General features: G+C 35.9%; 1 protein-coding gene across 1 annotated transcript in view; it reads left to right on the top strand.

Moving 5' to 3' along the window:
- KIAA0753 (KIAA0753 ortholog) overlaps nucleotides 1–20,112 on the top strand; it is a 1,485,993-nt gene that overhangs the window by 807,832 nt on the left and 658,049 nt on the right. The window contains exon 11 of the mRNA XM_044054254.1: nucleotides 18,536–18,625. Within this exon, the coding sequence (XP_043910189.1) occupies nucleotides 18,536–18,625 (90 nt within the window). The remainder of the gene's footprint in view (nucleotides 1–18,535; nucleotides 18,626–20,112) is intronic.

A 20,112-nucleotide genomic window follows, 5' to 3' on the forward strand; every position in this document is an offset into this window, starting at 1 on the left:
TTGAGGAAAGCGAACTGTTGTAATATAACTGGGGGGATGTAATGACAGAATGCACATCAGAAGAGCCACAGCATGTCATTCCAGGAGGAGCTGATTACAGACATTACAGAGGCTGCTGTTTAAGTCTAGCCTGCATGATTCTAGATTAGAACCTAACCATGTGATTAATCCTGTAACACTGTCAGATCTGACGGTTTGTACTGTCGATCTCCACATATTTGGCCATTTCATCCACCACAGTCCTGAACCATAATGAGCTTCATGGGGGTGGCTTGGAGTTTGTATATACACCTTCTGCCGATGAGCTGCAGATTTGTGGAAGGTGACTGTGACTAGGCTTTTCTCATGCTGCCCGGTAAGTACCAGGCTTGCCATGATTTCTGATAACTAGATAATGTATGTTTCTAGATGGCAAGTAGTCATTTTACCTTTTGCACGTTGTGCATGCTAGCTTTTTGTAAAAGGATTTTTAAACTTCATAATCATTAAATGACAGTTTGAAGAGCATTACTGATTTAATCCAGATAGTTTAGGGAACACATTAAGTAATGAGCTAGAATTGGAGCATCTTCTGATTTGCAGTGGGGATTCTATTTGAATTACAGTGTGCATCACATAGGAAGTTGGAAAGCTGATGTCTCTAGCTTTTGTTAACATGATGAATGTCGAGCAACAGAGTCTACAGAGGAATTAAGAAATTGCTGTTTTACTGTTAATAGAATGGGTTTTCACAAGTTAATGAAATGGAAACTGAAAATGGGATGTTATATTAGTATAACTGAGTACTAGTGGTAGGAGCTGTGTAAAGTTGGCATTGTCATTGACTGCACTGACAGCATCTTGGAAAAAAGATGCATGAAAGGGTGGGTAGTTGAGCTTTCACTATCAGACTGAGCCTATAAATTAATATTTGTATTTGGAAATCAGTGGTGGTGTAGTTAAAGGCTGTTTTTTAACAAAATTAATAAAAAATGTTGTGATAAGATTAAAGTCTTGTGTTTTGGGACTGGAACTGTTTTTTTAATAATTAGAATGAGATATTGAATTTTAGGGCAAATATTATGCATTTATTAATTTATTCATTATTCAAATTCACCTACAATACAGCCAGGGGGTCGACTTTGTTCATCTGCAGGGTTGCCAGACGTCCCTATTTGGGCGGGACTGTCCCGAGATCAGCAGCCTGATCCCGAGTCCCGCCCTGCCGGTTGAAATCCTGGCCAGCCTCCGCTTAGCTTTTTTGTCTTGATTAGCCCGTATACCTGGCATACGGGCCAATCAAAAATCGCTAAACACTTCTTGTGTTCTGCATTAAACAGAAGTAGCTCCGTGTTTAGTTAGTGCTTTTTGATTGCTTGTATGCCACTGTTGGATGCGTAACTGCAATGTTGTTTTTGCTCTTCAGCCTGCTCTAGAGCATATCTCCATGTCTCCAGGATCGTCTCCACCTGTTCCCTACTCTCACTACAGATAACAGTGTCATCTGCAAACATCATAGTCCACGGGGATTCCTGTCTGATCTCGTCTGTCAACCTGTCCATCACCATTGCAAATAAGAAAGGGGCTCAGAGCTGATCCTTGATGTAATCCCACCTCCACCTTAAATGCATCCGTCACTCCCACCGCAGACCTCACCGCTGTCACACTACCCTTGTACATATTCTGTACCACTCTTACATACCTCTTTGACACTCCCGACTTCCTCATACAATACCACAACTCCTCTCTAAGCACCCTGTCATATGCTTTCTCTAAGTCTACCTTCTCTGTACTTCTCCATCAGCACTCTCAGAGCAAACATCGCATCTGTAGTGCTCTTTCCCGGCATGAAACCGTATCACTAATCATCACGTCCCTTCTTAACCTAGCTTCCACTACTCTTTCCCATAACTTCATGCTGTGACTGATCAATTTAATCCCTCTGTAGTTACTACAGCTCTGCACATCACCCTTATTCTTAAAAATCGGTACCAAAACACTTTTTCTCCATTCCTCAGGCATCCTCTCACTTTCTTTTCTTTTTGAGTCAGTAAACTTGATCTGAAGAGTTAGGGCTGGTGCAGGGCATTGTGGGAATGGCCAGATCAGTTCCAGTGTCAGATCCTAAGACCCAGTCGTGAGGAATAATGAAATTGGGCAACACAGATACCAAGTTATAGTAAGTAAATAAGTAAATAACTCGTAATTGTCTTCATTGCCCCCTTTTGTTCTTGCCAAGTGTTGTTTCCTTTCCTTTAGTCTGCTCTTCGATATCCTCCATGGATACTGGACCTAAGTCCGGACCTTCTCTCACATCCCTCCGGGAGGAAGCATCTCAGTATTCCAGCCCTCAAACTGACCACATGGTTTCTGTAGTTTCATTAATAGCTAGACAGCCCAGGCTTTCCTCCCCAGTCCGAAGAATACTTCTGTCTTCCCAGAAAGCTTGTACAAGGAAGATCTACAGGAGTAAAATGGAAAGGTTTCTCAATTTGGCCTCTTCAGAAGGAAATTGATCCTTTCACTGCTCTCATATCGGCAGAAGAAGGTGCTAGCTTTTCTGCAATCAAAGTACAATTAGCAGCTATATCTAATTTTCACTCAGAACAAAATATCTCCTCTTTAGCCTCTACCAAGTTTTGAAAGGCTTTTCTAAAAGGCACCTTAGACTCGTCACCTCCTTGGATGGTACTCCAAGGGTTGACCCAACAGCCCTTTGAACCATCAGCTAAATGCGGTTTAAAAATGTTATTTTTTGGAAAACAGAATTCTTAGTAGCCATTACATCTGCAAGGTGAATTTCTGAATTCCAGGCTGTATCTTTCAAATTCCTTTCCATTATTTTTCACGAAGACAGAGTCCCTTTACGAGCAAATCCATCCTTCTTCCCAAAGGTAGTATCTGAATCGAATATCAGTCAAACAATGCACTTGCCTGTCTTCTTCCATAATTTTTCTAATAAGGGAAGAGTACATGCTACATCCTTTAGCTGTACATAGACAACTACGTTGTTATACCAATTAGCGTTATGAATAATCCTCTCGATTAAAGCACCTTGCAGACCAAAAAACAACTCCAACAACAATTAAAATCTCAAGGATGCACCATGAAGCTGTGAACAAAAATCCAACTAATATATAGTAGACAGGTTCTTTATTGGTATAAACATACAACGATGGTAAGCGCTTTCACGTCTTTAAGACGCTTCTTCAGACCTCAATATTGCTACATCTCATTTTCTCTTTAAATATAAAAACAATTAGCACCTTCATTTCATTAATTATACCATTTATAATTTAAAGTGCAAGTGCATAAATACTCAATTTTATAAACATAATGAATGAAAATACTAAAAACTGTGTCCAGATTCATATAACCTTTCTTGCATACATGAATATATCAAAGTGCAAGTGCTTAAGAATTAAAAGTGCTTAGAAATTAAAGATAAATAAAATGCTAATGCTTATAAAGTCTGAGTAATACACGCTAAATCCATACAGCAAAAGAAAACAATACTAAGGACTATGTATATACTTATAATGTCATTGAAACTTGTATGACCAAATGAATTACTGATTTAATATTGAGTCCAAGAAAAATTAAAAAACATGTTAAAATCTGTGTGTTTTAAAACTAATAAAAATAACATATAAGCATTGAAGCATGAGTGAACCATGTGAACACTGGATGTCAGTGTCAATGTTTCAAGGATCTAGACGCTAAAAACGGCTTCAAAGTGATTTTTTCATTCAGCCCAGATTTGTGTGCCTGTAGCCTAAGGATCCATTTACTCTCTATTTCGTCTGTGTGATTTTTTATATTACCTAATCTATTTGTTCTTCTCACTAATTCGAGTACTCTAAATTTAAAGCTATGGCTGGATCCATACTCCATGATATGACGTGCCAAGGCATTGGTAGCGTTTTCCTTGTTTACTGCATATATATGTTCCCTTATTCGTTCACGGAGAGTTCTATTTGTCTTTCCTATATAAAATTTATCACATGTTTCACATTGTGCCAAATAAACTAAATCCTTTGTTCTGCAGTCTGCATATCCTCTAAATGTATAAACATAACCTGTATGAGGATGTATAAAAATTTCATTATCTACTATATATTTACACTGGTTACATGTACGACAAGGAAAAGTCCCTTTCCTTTGTGATTGTACTGGCTTATTCCCTGTTTGTTCATAGCACAATAGTCTTTTTAGAGACTTCATATTTTTGTAAGTTATATTGGGCTTGTCATTTACTAACATTATAATCCTGTCGTCCATCAATAATAGTTTCCAATTATTTTCTATAATTCGCTTGACTTGTCCATTCCTATTCGTATATGGAATAATTAATCTGTTTTTCCTTTTTTGTGTGCTTTCAGTGTTCTCACTATCGCCAGCTTCCCTATGGAAAAACGGCTTGCCTTTATGAGTTCTTAAATCACTACATGATGTTATAGTCCCTTTCACCTCATCCTCCTTATAACCTCTAGATGTAAACTTACTAACCAAATCAGCTTGCTGTTCTTTGAAAACTGTATCTTGAGTGGTGAGTTTTGATGTTCTAAGTACTTGATTCTTCACAATATTGGAATGTATATGTTTAGGGTGCATGCTGTTTCTGTGCAACAGATTGTTTCTCCAGCTCGGCTTCCTATAAACTTCTGTGTCTATCCCATTTAATCCTTTAGTAAGCTTAACATCGAGAAACTCAATAACAGTCAGAGAGTAAGTATTTTCAAAAACCAGAAAGTCTGTAGTGCCATTGAGATATGTCACAAAATCACATAGATCTCTCTCATTACCTCCCCATACAAAACACAATAATATTTGATGCATTCAGCATATGTCACATTATTAAAGACATACATATCCTCCCAATAAGCCAATACCAAATTGGCATAGGAATTTGCACAGGGAGTGCCCATGGCTACTCCCTTTTTCTGCAAAAAATAGCTGTTTTCATGTAGTAATGCATTATTTTCCAATACCATTTCTAGCAGTAACATCCATTGTATCACCTTATTGTTAGTGACTCCAGTGTTCACATGGTTCACTCATGCTTCAATGCTTATATGTTATTTTTATTAGTTTTAAAACACACAGATTTTAACATGTTTTTTAATTTTTCTTGGACTTAATATTAATTCAGTAATTCATTTGGTTATACAAGTTTCAATGACATTATAAGTATATACATAGTCCTTAGTATTGTTTTCTTTTGCTGTATGGATTTAGCGTGTATTACTCAGACTTTATAAGCATTAGCATTTTATTTATCTTTAATTTCTAAGCACTTGCACTTTGATATATTCATGTATGCAAGAAAGGTTATATGAATCTGGACACAGTTTTTAGTATTTTCATTCATTATGTTTATAAAATTGAGTATTTATGCACTTGCACTAATTAATGAAATGAAGGTGCTAATTGTTTTTGAGATGTAGCAATATTGAGGTTGTTGTATGTTTATACCAATAAAGAACCTGTCTACTATATATTAGTTGGATTTTTGTTCACAGCTTCATGGTGCATCCTTGAGATTTTAATTGTTGTTGGAGTTGTTTTTTGGTCTGCAAGGTGCTTTACTCGAGAGGATTATTCATAACGCTAATTGGTCTAAACTCTCTTTTTTTTCCGATCGAGCCATGGCTGTTGAACCTACAGCAATAATAGACTCTGATACATCGAGGCCTGAAAAGGTATTCCATTTAAATAATCTAATGGAAATAGGGTTGAACCCCTTGTTGAAATTAACAGCTAAAGACTTGTCTAATAGTGGTTCTACTAATGTTAATCGGAAGCACAATATGGATGTCATTTTATTCACAAGACGATTAGAGAACAAGTTATATAAATTGAAAAGTGTGCAGTGGCAAAGGCTGCATATGGAAGCTTGTTTGAGCTTCCGGCAGTTGCCTAGGGGTCTACGGATCTTAAAAATGCCGACGTACGGAACAACGTACCCGGAGCTATTAGCTAAGTGGCAAAAATTAAACCTAGACACGAGCTTTTCCTATATGAAGTTATTGATCGAACATTTCATTAAATCTGAAGAAACTTTAATAGCAGAAATTAAGACTATAGAATCAGAAATTGCCAGTCTGTTGGATGACAATGAACTTGATATGCTGTACAATGATTTAAAGTCTACGTTATTTTCCATCGACAACAAGTCCCTTCTAGATAAGAAAAAGAAACTAGAAAGGGACTTTGTCGATTTTCATAAAGGTCAGGTATTCTCCTGGCCGAGAGATAGGATGCCTGCACAAACGATCCATCCCGCTTGTAGTATGGGGCAGCTACAAACTACACATACACCCAAGGAGACATCGACCATGAGAAGTGAGACTCCATTGGTAACTTCATCACTAGAAGCCAACATTAATACGGAGCCTTTGAATGTAAGCAGCGTGAATGCAAGCAGTGCATTATTAAATAAATCTGGTTAAAAGCGAGGTACAGATAACAACAGCAGCATTGGTGCATGTGAATGGGGAAGGAAATGTTCCTAAAAGAAACGATTGTCTCAACATAGAACATTCAAATGATCCTGTTGTACGCAGGAAGATGCCTGCCAATGGATTCTTGCAAATGAAAGTGAAGTCTTCATGGAAGCTGAGGATTTTCCATCTTTTCCTCTTCCAATCCAACAACAAGAAAGGAAGAGATGGTAAACAAAGTAAGGAAAAGAAAATACAGTCAATAAGCAAGACTTAGTGGTAAATATTTCCAACTATGAGTTAGATGAATCAGAAATATCTATACTTAACAGAGGTTTGAATTTCATACCCTCTGGTATTGTTGATGTTACGGATTTCATCATTGATATAAAAATGTTTACTAGGAGTATTGCCTTAAAGATGATGTATGCTAATGAAGGCTCAAATACTGAAAATATAGAAAATACTAACATTTTTAAAAAACCTTCAGTCTATGTTAGATGTATTTGAGAGACTGATTTGATGGACTTGCATGGTAGTGAAAATGTTAAGACTGAGTTTTTCAATATGTCAAGTATAGAAAGGAAAGCCCTTTTGAATTTGCAAAAGAATGAAAGTATTGTCATTAGGCAGGCAGATAAAGGGGGAGCCATGGTAATAATGGATAGAGCTATGTATTTAATGAAAATAGCAAACATGTTAGCTGACGAAGCCACATATAAACCATTAGGTAGGTATTCTTTGAACAACTTAATAAAGAGTTTTCATAGTCATCTTTATGATTTATTACTGAGCAATGTGATAGATGAGAGTCTGTATAAATATTTTTTAATAGAAGACCCACTGATTCCTACTTTTAGGGGCCTTCCAAAGATCCATAAAAAGCTATTTGACCCCCCCTTAGACCCATCGTGTCCAGTAAAGGTTGGTTGACTGAGCCGATATCCATATATTTGGATAAACAATTTAAACCAGTTGTCAACAATGTAAGTCATATTTTAAAAGATACACAACAATTTCTGGAAAATCTAGCATCATCCAGTAATCATACACCCATTGGTATAGATGACATCTTTGTAACCCTAGATGTCAAATCTTTGTTCACCTCCATACCTAATACCATAGGCATTGAATATGTGAGACTCTATTTATTGGAAAAGGGAGTCACTAACAATAAGGTGATACAATGGATGTTACTGCTAGAAATGGTATTGGAAAATAATGCATTACTACATGAAAACAGCTATGCCAATTTGGTATTGGCTTATTGGGAGGATATGTATGTCTTTAATAATGTGACATATGCTGAATGCATCAAATATTATGGTCGGTTCATGGACGATGTGTTTTTTGTATGGGGAGGTAATGAGAGAGATCTATGTGATTTTGTGACATATCTCAATGGCACTACAGACTTTCTGGTTTTTGAAAATACTTACTCTCTGACTGTTATTGAGTTTCTCGATGTTAAGCTTACTAAAGGATTAAATGGGATAGACACAGAAGTTTATAGGAAGCCGAGCTGGAGAAACAATCTGTTGCACCGAAACAGCATGCACCCTAAACATATACATTCCAATATTGTGAAGAATCAAGTACTTAGAACATCAAAACTCACCACTCAAGATACAGTTTTCAAAGAACAGCAAGCTGATTTGGTTAGTAAGTTTACATCTAGAGGTTATAAGGAGGATGAGGTGAAAGGGACTATAACATCATGTAGTGATTTAAGAACTCATAAAGGCAAGCCATTTTTCCATAGGGAAGCTGGCCATAGTGAGAACACTAAAAGTACACAAAAAAGGAAAAACAGATTAATTATTCCATATACGAATAGGAATGGACAAGTCAAGCGAATTATAGAAAATAATTGGAAACTATTATTGATGGACGACAGGATTAGAATGTTAGTAGATGACAAGCCCAATATAACTTACAAAAATATGAAGTCTCTAAAAAGACTATTGTGCTATGAACAAACGTACAATCACAAAGGAAAGGGACTTTTCCTGTAACCAGTGTAAATATATAGTAGATAATGAAATTTTTATACATCCTCATACAGGTTATGTTTATACATTTAGAGGATATGCAGACTGCAGAACAAAGGATTTAGTTTATTTGGCACAATGTGAAACATGTGATAAATTTTATATAGGAAAGACAAATAGAACTCTCCAAGAGAACATATATATGCAGTATATCATGGAGTATGGATCCAGCCATAGCTTTAAATTTAGAGTACTTCAGATGAGAGTACTTCGAAGAAAACAAATAGATTAGGTAATATAAAAATCACACAGAGGAAATAGAGAGTAAATGGATCCTTAGGCTACACACAAATCTGGGCTGAATGAAAAATCACTTTGAAGAAACATTGACACTGACATCCAGTGTTCACATGGTTCACTCATGCTTCAATGCTTATATGTTATTTTATTAGTTTTAAAACACACAGATTTTAACATGTTTTTATTTTTCTTGGACTCAATATTAAATCAGTAATTCATTTGTTTCAATGACATTATAAGTATATACATAGTCCTTAGTATTGTTTTCTTTTGCTGTATGGATTTAGCGTGTATTACTCAGACTTTATAAGCATTAGCATTTTATTTATCTTTAATTTCTAAGCACTTTTAATTCTTAAGCACTTGCACTTTGATATATTCATGTATGCAAGAAAGGTTATATGAATCTGGACACAGTTTTTAGTATTTTCATTCATTATGTTTATAAAATTGAGTATTTATGCACTTGCACTTTAAATTATAAATGGTATAATTAATGAAATGAAGGTGCTAATTGTTTTTATATTTAAAGAGAAAATGAGATGTAGCAATATTGAGGTTCGAAGAAGTATGTTTATACCAATAAAGAACCTGTCTACTATATAGTAGTTGAATTTTTGTTCACAGCTTCATGGTGCATCCTTGAGAACTACGTTTTTATCTCCACAGAACAAAAGATTTCAGGAAATCAGAAGAGCTTGCCATGTTGTTGTGATTTCAGTAGGCCCTCTGCCATGAGTGCATCACAACAAGATATGCAACTTTTTTCAGTTCATTTTTTACAAAACTTGAATTTGTATGTTTCTTCTACCCTTTCATTGGATTATATAAACCAAACATGTACATAGTCTATTGTCTTAGCTGCCATCATCATTAGCCTTGCTTCTTTTGGTTTCAAGTTTACCTCTCCTTAAGCTTTCCAACATCAAAATCTTTGTCAATGTGAGGTTATTTCAGGAGAACTCTGTATTTGTCACTATATTTATGGCTTTTCTGATTTTCTTTCCTTTTTATGTGATCCTTTTCCTTATATTCCCCTACCACCTACAGTACACCCAACTAACTCTTGCTCACAAACTAATATTCAAACCTGACAACTGCCCAGCACGCCATCCTGTCCTACAATCATACATCCCATCACATAACCTAAGGTCTACCAATAAGCACCAACTAAATGTAACCAAACCAAACAAAAAAAACCTGGCAAAGTTTATACTCTCACAGCATTGCTAAACTTTGGAATGCTCTGCCTTCCCACATCACTCAACTAGACTCTTTAAAATCATTTAAAACTGCACTAAAAGACCATTATCTCAGAAATGGAATATGTTCCTGCCCAACTACATCCAAACCACCATAAGCACTAAACCATACTCTTCATATCTTTACTCCCTTTAACCGTTTTAATAACTCTCCTTTATGGAACACATATCTGAACTACTGTATTACTGTATTTGAATATTTGTATTTTATCTGAATTATTTAATATTCTTTTAACCTTGTTCATGTTTTTAACCTCTCTGTAACACCCATGTTTCAGTGATTTTATTCTCTGTATCTTATTTCTTGTGGAGCTTTTCTCCCCGGGCCTTCACTGAAAATGGGTCTCTGACTGAGTGGACTTTCCCGGTCAACAACCGTCAAGAAATAAATAAATAAATGCCAATAAAATATTCTTTTTTTTTTTTTTTGGCACATTCATTCACAGTCTGATTTTTTTTGTCTATTTCTGGTTTGATTTTCATTCCTGCTTGATAAGGAAATGCATCTGCTAAACTAAGCAAAGATGTCATCTTAGACTTCCTCTCCTCATGTTTTGAAACTTTCACTATGTTTTAATTTGATAAGATTAGTAGATTTGTATGCAGTCCCACAGCTGCAGATCTGTACATGTAATCAGTTTTGAGGAAGCCCATACTTTCTTTAGAGCAAGAAATCTATAACTTTGGTGTACACTGATTTTTTTTATAGATAATTTGATAAGCATGAAGCATTTTTCTTGTTTTCATTTTCATTCGATCCAATACTCTTTGGGGTAGTCACTCACCTTCTTGTATGATCTGAGAACGTTTTAACCATTTGTAGTGTGGCAGTAGGATTCCCCCCCCCCTTTCAATGGGTTTCCGACTAGTCTTCCACTCAAACCTCCTTATTTCTTATTATCTTGGATCATATGCTGTCTCAAGTAGTTAGAGAGCCTGTAACTTGAAATTTTATTGGACCAAAGAAAGAAAGAAGGAACTTGGACATCTTTCCTAGAGCTTTCATTTTTAATCCTTCACATCAAAATTCCAAAATTCAAAATACTCTGTTTTCCATTCGCTTTTGCCTCTGTTTTGCCACTCATTCATCCTTTCATTTTTCTAGTAAGTCTAGATTTATAAGATGTCTATCATCATATTCTTCTCAAAGACTTCAGACACTTAAGATTTTCCATATCTGGTTCACATTTTCAGTTTTTTGCTTGGTGCTTTAACTTTTTTTATTGTCAGCAGCTTAAAAATATTTACAAAATGTCTAGTGCCTGTAGTAACCCATTGCAGGTTACAGAGTATTCGTATTTTACTGTATTAAGACAACTTCCATATCTATTCAGACTCTTTTCTAAGCTGCCAAGAATATCTTTTGTCAGAATTTTATTTCTTAATCTCGCATTTCAAGTAAATCTAGAAAATATCTTCTCTCATTCCTTCTCACAGGATAGTGTTTCCAGGTTGTCTTCTAGATAGATTCATCATGATGACCTTTTGTTTCTCATGCCAAAGTGGATACTTTTTTCTTCATTGGTTGAAAAGTCAAAATAGTTTTGTTACCATATCTTATAAAAATAGACAAAGTGGACTTCTACCAGGAGTAGTTTCTGATGTTTTTAAACCAGAGTCTTGCAACAAGAGATTATCTCAGGATTTCTGGATTCAGGACCTCTACACTTGTCATGATTCCTCTAGCCAGATTTTAAATGAGGAAAGTTCAGTTGTTTCCTCGAAAGGGAGATCTGCTGCTGGGTTTATCAGTCATTTCTCATTCCAGGTCTCCCCTTTTACGCTTCCATTCCCTACTCAGTCTGTAACCACAAATGCATCAGATTTTGCTCGAGTTGCTATATCAAAAAGGGCAACATTTCTGATACTGTGGAACCAGGACAAATTGAAGCAAATAAATATCAAAGAGATGATGTCTTTAATCAATGCTCTAAAAGTCTGAAACCATCTCTGGAGTCCAGGACTTCTACTATCCATCACAGTCAACACCATGGTTATAAGGTACATAAATAGTGAGGAAGCAAATCTTTACCCTCTTTGCAGGCTAGGTATGGTAGCCTGGGAATTAGCAATTCATTGAAGTATTTCCCTACAGGCTGTTTATATTCCATAGGAGTATAATTTTTATGGTAAACAGTCTGAGTAGGACCAGATCAGACTTATACAAGTGGAAGTTAGACCAAAAGGTCTTCCAGGAAATCTTCCACCTGTGGAGAACTCCTCATGTAGATCTGTTTGATCTCATTCAAAGCAATCAGTTAAAGTTTTTATCCAGAACTCCTTGCAAAACAGCCCAGAGGACAGATGTCCTTTTAAAATAGATGTTGTTGCGTTTGATTCTCAGCTAGAGCGTCTTCTGTGTGGAGGCATGCATGAATGGGCGTGCCTTTGTTGAAGGTTGTGCGTCAGGGCTGGTAACTCGGCACGTAAAAATCCACTACCAAACATTAGAGGACCGGAGTTCCGCTGTGGCGACCCCTAACCGGGATAAGCCGAAAGACACAACAACTCTCCAAAGCTGATGCTGATTAAGCCATTTTGGCAAAGGCAACATTGTTTCTTTGTTCTTTGGAAAATAGCCATGAGCATTTACCACAAGCTTTCTTGAGGGATTGACCTACTGATACGGCAAATTAATTCCCCCCAGCCTTTATATTTTTCAATTTAAAAGATTGGAAAATTGAATTTTAATAACCTTTAGACATCTCTTTTATGGGGACTTAGAGGAGGTATCAAAGGAGGCAAAAGAAACTTGTTATTAGAAAATCATATATGACTAACTGGAAAAGAGTTTCTAGTTAGTGCTATAGGAACCAAGATCCTTGTTAAGCTCATACACCTTTGGTTCTGTAATACTTGTGTGAGTTATCATCATCTGGCTTTTCTCACTCTCTCATTAAGATTCATCCTTTGCTACTTTTGTTTGTCTGCCCATAGATTCCCCCTTTCTTCTTTGTCTCAAGTAAAACAAGTTCTGAAAGGGGTATCCCCTTTAATCCACCTAGAAAGCAATTGGCTTTTTGAGATCCTAACTTTGTACTAGAGAGAAACTTTTTTCCCTTTAGAACCAGCTCGTGAGGCTGTTTTAAAGTATTATTTATTGCTCTGACTTCTGCAAGAAGAGTATCTGAGTTTCATGCTCTTATAATGAGCCCCTTATGTCATCTTTCATAAGGATAAAGTACCTCTGAGAATCCATCCTTTTTTTATGTATAAAGTGATTTATAGTTCTCCTTGACTTAATCTATTCATCTTCCTTTATTCTTTCCAGAACCAACAAGTAAAGGAGAGAGAATTCTTCATACCCTGGATGTTCACAGACATCTCAGGTACTATGCTGACAAAGAGAAAATACTTCAGAAATTCTGATTAATTTTTTAATTTCTTATGAAGGAAGAAAGAATAGATAGTCATGTGAAATTTTTGAAATGAGAATGCAGTTGAGGATGTCAGTGTCCATACAAAGACTCGCACTTGAATTACTTGTTTTTTCTAGGAACTGAGCATGACATAAAACTTTGTCCTCTCTGTCAGTTGTTTACCCTTAAAACATTTTGAAGCAGGCTAAATACCCTTATGTCTTATTTTGAAAATAAATGCCTTTAGATGTTAACTCCCACTACAGTGGCATCAACTTTGTCCTCTGATGTTCCCTCTCAAGTGAAAAAGAAACAAAAAAGTAGTCCAGAGGTGCATGATATTACCCAGGCATCAACTTCTCTGTTATTTTGAGATGGTCAACTCCACTGATTTTGCAGCTCCTAGACTCTGCTTTGTAAGAGTATGCAGAGAGGACCAAGTTGCTGCTTCTAGTATCCAACTCTTCAACAAAAAGCCATAGGTGAAGCCAATGCAGTGGTAGAGTGAAACTTGACCTTAACCTTGCCCAGAATTGTTTTATTGTGCTGGGAATAAATGTCCTTTCTTCTTACCTTCACAATAAAAGAACAACCGATCAGAATTTATAAAAATATTTTATTCTGTCAAGACAGAGTTGTCTGTTGCCATCCAGATTACAAAGTATCTTTACTCACTCATTTTTAGCTTGTAGATAGAAGACACCATTGCCCTTAAACCATACATCCATCTCCCTATTTTATTTGCAGACAGAAACACAAGAAGAAAGTCTCTCACATCCTGGACTTATACTTGTAGCTCAAGTTCTACCAGAAATAAGTGCATGCATTTTGGAAGAAAGACCAGCTGTTTGTCATCTTTCAAGAAAGAGAAAGATTAACACTTGCTATGCACATGTAAATGATAGCCAGGAAGTTTGTTTTACTTAATTATCTTTTGCAATCAGACCACAAAGCAATCCTACTGCAAAAGGCCACTGCATGAAGAGTGTGGCTAGTTCCAGTGCTTTCTTTAAGAATGTTTCCATTTCAGGCAGTTTGTAACAGTCATTGAATCATTAGATTACCACAGTACTTTAGGGCCTGTGCAGCATAGTTCAGAGAAGGAAAACCAGTAAAAAAAGAGACAGATATACACAACACTGAAATGGATTACAAAACAGATACTGTGTGCTTGAACCATATTAGTTGCTAAGCTGTAGTCTAGAGGCATAATAGCTGTTCTAAACATGATACTTTGTTTAGTGCTTATACTGTTTTTGATTGAACATCCAGGAGTGTTCTTGATGTGATGGAGAAACACAAACTTTCCAGTTGCTAAACTTTAGTATAGCTATGCCATTATTGGGTTCTGTAAATAAATCAGGTATTCATCAAATGAGACTGTGTGACACTGGATCCTGTTCCTCAAAGGTCAAAAGCAGCAACAGATTAATCCTGTAAAATATAAATTAAAATTCAAGATTATTAAAGTGCCTGTTGACTAAACACTGTTAATCCGGTAATAAAACAATTAAACATTGTAGCAGTAGCCATGCTAAGAGCTAAGGAAAATTAATGTAGCCCTGCAAATGCTAAGCAAAGGAAAATATGGAGGCATTTTAAAACAACTGAATCCTACTCCTAATCTATTCTTTAAGATGTGAAAAAGTTCTACATTTCAACAACTGCTGTAGCTAGATTTATTGGTTGGAAGTTTTTGTGGATGTAGTAGTTAGACAATCTCCTATCTGAAAAACAAGAAAGGTTATACATTTCTCTCACTGCAGCTAGCAAAATGTCCTACATAACATAACATGTTGCAAGGGCAGTTTAAACAGCCACACTCGATTAAGGCTGAATCATTGAGCTAGTTGCTTCAAGATGCAGTATTAGTGGAAGTACTAAAACATTAATATCTAATAATTTCCAGGCTCTATATTAGGGAGAATTGGCAACAGATTATAATAAAAGAAAATAAGTCTGCATATTATTTTAACAAAAACTTGAGAAGACATTGTAAAATGCAGAGTGAATCTGCATGCTGTTGATGCAGTAGAAAAGCATGATTCATTAAGAAGCTGTAGTTATACCGACTGATATAAACTTTGTGGGCCCTTTCTGTGAAGAATGCCGAACACTGTATATGCCATGACTGGATCAGTAATAAATTAGGGAAAGCTATACCTAGATGAAATCAAGCAGAATATAGACTCGTAGTAAAACAGTATTAACAGTACTGTTTTTTCCAGGATACGTTGTCTGTGCAAAATGTTTTTACATCCGCGGTGGTGGTGCTGCGGTAGCGTTGTCGCCTCACAGTAAGACGCTGTCCAGTTCGATTCTCAGCTAGAGCATCTTCTGCGTGGAGACATGCGTGAATGGGCGTACCTTTGTTGAAGGTTGTGCGTCAGGGCTGGTAACCCGGCATGTAAAAATCAACTACCAATCATTAGAGGACCGGAGTTCTGCTGTGGCGACCCCTAACCGGGAAAAGCCGAAAGGCACAACAACAACAACAACAACAATTGTAGTTAGTCAAATTGAAGTATTAGAACAGAAAAAGTAAGGGGGAGGGGGCCACATGAGTGAGTCATTTGCAATGCAGAGTATTCAGTGAGGAAGCAGTACCTACAGCTTGGAGCCCAGAGATTACTATAATGGAACTCTCAGACAACAGAATGCTACATGTTAAAGTTGTAAATATTAATGCATTTCAGGGAAAGCTGTGATGTTTTGTGAGGTGATAAACTGAAAAAGAAAATTTGCAAGAGCTGTGAAAAGGTTTATCTAAGGTTGCTTATTTGAGTGCTTCTTCTCCTTTCATATTGCTCTTTTTCTATTTGCTTAGTACTTATTACAGTAATGTATTTAGGCTTGAAATATATACATTATGCAGATCTTGAGATCACAGCATCCCAGACAAAGAGCTGTCTCTCTCTTTTTTTTTTTTTTTTTTTTTTAATTATTTTTGTGAATAATTCCTCTGAGCTGGAGCAGCTTTGGAATGAGACTATATAAGTAAGGCTAAGGTGGAGGGCACCCCCCCCAGACACGCACAAGGTACGGGGGACGGCTTGCCTCCTGCAGAAATGCATGCACTGGTTTATTTGCATAGAAACTAATCTGTTTTGAATATGTGTTTAGAGCATTTCTTTATTTCATTTGACGGGTTGCATGCCATTGTGCACACGCAGATTCTTTAGAGCCTATAACATTTGATGAGACATTGAAGACTCTTGTGAAAACAGGATTTACACGTTTTCTAAGGTCAAAGAACATTGCACAAACTAAAACTATATGCCTGGATTTTCACAGAGCAGTATTATTAAGAGTTCTCCATTTATTGAGGAGAGATGAATATAAATAGTGCTTTAGGCAGTACACTTCTGAAAGTTAAGAAAAAATAAATGTGCATCACTAACATTTTTGATTGTTGATCCGGTCACAATTCTGTCAGTATGCTGTACCTGTCAACCTCAAGAAATCTTGGCAAAACCTAAAACAATGGGATGACAACAGCCTACAAATAGAGGCACAATTTTAAATATTGCTCTTATAAACACAGAAAGTTGCTAGAATAACAAGATTTGTGTTATCATGCATTTTCTTTAGGGTAGTAGTAACAGATCCCAACAGGAGTCACCACAGGAGATGGATAAAGTGAACGTAGTGTCTTTTATTAAAGTATAAAAACACTTAAACCTTCAGGTGTATTTAAACAATAAAAACTGTAGTCTTATATACATGATTTTTTGGCGCGCAAGCCAAGTAATAGATGTTAATCATTACCTAATTAATTAATCGTATTCACTTTACATTAAAGTGACAGTGTATATGAAACGAACAAATATGACTGCAAAACCCAATAAAATAAAATAAAATAAAGCACATTTCCAACCCGTTGCCTTATAATACAATACTGAACTAAATGTTAAGTACTAGGAACACTATTATGAAAGCTTCTAGAAAACAAAGAAAAGAAATGAAATAGATCATGTTGCGATCTATCGTACAGCCTTAGTACAACTGTTGATATGCCCATGTCATGAACAGATCTCAAAATGCGAGCAGATACCCCACAAAATAAATAGAAAAAACATGCTTATCTGTTCTTGTTTCAAAATAAAATATTTAAAGTATGACATTCAGTAAAGTAACAGTGAAGTTATGCTTGGCATCACACTGAACAGTAAAATTAACGTATAAACAAATGTGTTGCCGATATTTCAAAAAATGTGAATCATGGCAGGGGTAAAAATAAAGATATTCAACTCAAAAAGTTATAGAATGGTGCTTGACCAACTCAAGTAAGTATGTAATAGATCTAACATGCTAAGCAACCAAAAATTCTAAATAATGGAACTACAGCTTATTAAAGCGTCCTTTAAAACAAGTTTTTAAGGCTGCATATTAACATATTTAGAAAAGCCAGTAAGCAGTTTCCAACATTCAATAGTACACTTAACTAAATGCTCTTGCTCAGATGTTCCAATGTGAAGAACAAGTATATTGGTTATTTAGGAAAAACAAGATAATACTAGGTGATCGTTCTCCTTTCAAGATGAATATGTGATGACAGTGACGATCAAATGTGCGTAAGCATTTAGAGGAACTACTTACTGACAAAAATACATAACCCAATATAAAAAACATATAAAACAGAGTGACTGTAGACTAATATCTTGATGCATCACATATTTAAGGTAGATGTTGCACTTCAATAGTGCAAGGTATAGCAAGTTGTTAAATGCAAAAATAGTGCATGATGCAGAACTTTACTGGGAACCTGCACAGAGATAAACAGCTGGTTCATTCCAGATAGAAATTGCTGTATTACGGAACTCAGAAGTGAAAAACTGCAGGTAGCGCTAATATTATTTGCCTGAACGTAAAACTTTCCTGCAACAGTTCGTTTTTTTTTTTTTTTTTTTTATTTTCTGGAGGGTATGACGTCTGAAACTCAAAAGAATGTCATTATTTAGTGACTTCAGTCCTTGGTGATTTGACAGAAAACCACAAATTTTATGAGGACAGGACCAAAAATGTGAAGTGAAAATCTGGACAGTTGAGAGACACACAGCATGTAAATGCATGTAAATTATGAACTCTGATGCTTACCATAATAACCGACCCCATACTGTAAAAGGGAGAAAGGTGGAAAGCCTTCATGCTAATGAGGAAGACAACTGTAAATATGTCATTTTGCATTTTCTTATTTTCAGACTAGCTTGGCTTGATTCAGAAACAGCAAGACGGATGAGAGAACTGAATCAACTGTGCAAGGAAGAGATAGAAGATATCCGAAAGATGAGGTAAAGTAGACCTATTAACAGATTAAAGCCTGGAACATGCCCATTTTCCCTTCTTAAAGGATAAAGTGTCATACCAGACTCGTATTCTAACTTCTCTAACTTGTCATGAAAATGTTTGTGTTTATGCAATGCATTTTTGAAGCAATCCACTGTTATAACTCTATTTCTTTAGAGAGTCTACTCCATGTATTGTCATAGGATCATAAAGGCTAATGACCCTAAACAGCCTTTTTAAACCTAGCCATGCTTCCCAGAAATAAGTATTGGTGTCATATTTTTTTTTTGTCAAAAAGCTGCTTTTATTTACAATCAGTAGTACACTTTTTAGGTACATATTTATATATATATAAATATATATATATATATATATATATATATATATATATATATATAGATCAAGGTGTACAATTCTTACCTTGGTGGCTGACCAGTTTTCAGTTCTTTAATATCAATGTATTTTTTTTTATACTTTATATCGTTTGTACAGTCCAGAACCAAGGGATACGAATATTCTATCGGTGTATTATTAAAACTCAAGACAAGCATTCACATTACTTATTTCGAGTAACTGCCCTACTCTGTCCTGGGGTACCTTTCTATAACCTTTTCCCACATGGTCCATTTTCTCTTATGATATCCACTGATTTTGTCTTTTAAGAGTTCCCTTTCTTGTTTCATTGCAGTTAGCATCAAGACCCTAATTTCTGTTCTCCCTAGGTGTTCTTGGGTTTTTCATTTCTTAGTGATCATTTTTTTGGATACTGCCCACATTAGTGATTCATTCTTCTCTTTGCCTGCTGGCAACTCTAATTCTCCTGTAGTTAAGTAAATAGTCACACTATGTTATCTGAATTGGTTTCCCAAGGATTTTTTCTGTCATCTTGTGCAGGTCTGCTGTGAATTTTACAGGATTACCTGTAATATGTCTCCAGTCCCCCCATCAGTTCTGAGGCTCACTTATTATCCACACTCCTCAGTATTTCATTTGATAGTGTTTACATAGTGGTGGGCGGTGTTGTTCTAAGAAGTGAGACAGTGTGTAGTTTATGCATAAGGTCTTAATTTTTTTTCTTTATTTCCTTTGCATGCCTCTATTTTGTTAAGCTGTCATAATATATTCAATAGCTTCTCAGTGACTTCTTCTGGGGTTCTCAGTAGCAAACTTATGTCATTTGTGAACATCACTAGTTTATACTCCCTTTTCTTGTTTTAGAGTTTCCAGCTCATGATTTCTGATTTCTTTATTTTATTTGCTAATGATTCTAAGTATAAAGCAAACAGGAGAGGGAAAGGCATGCATCCTTGCTTTTCCCCCCTTCTGATACTAAATTTTTGTGTAACTGTACCATTTATTTTAATTCGGGCATGTGTCTCCTTACAGAGTTCCAGGATTAACAGCATTACCCGGAGAGAGAAGTTCATTGCTTTCATAAGTTCCCAAGGGTAGATCCAGTGTACCCTATCAAATGGCTTTGCTACTTCCAACC

This window comes from Protopterus annectens, chromosome 13.part0 (genome assembly GCF_019279795.1).
Source record: "Protopterus annectens isolate FY-2018-M chromosome 13.part0, PAN1.0, whole genome shotgun sequence".
NCBI lineage: Eukaryota > Metazoa > Chordata > Ceratodontiformes > Protopteridae > Protopterus > Protopterus annectens.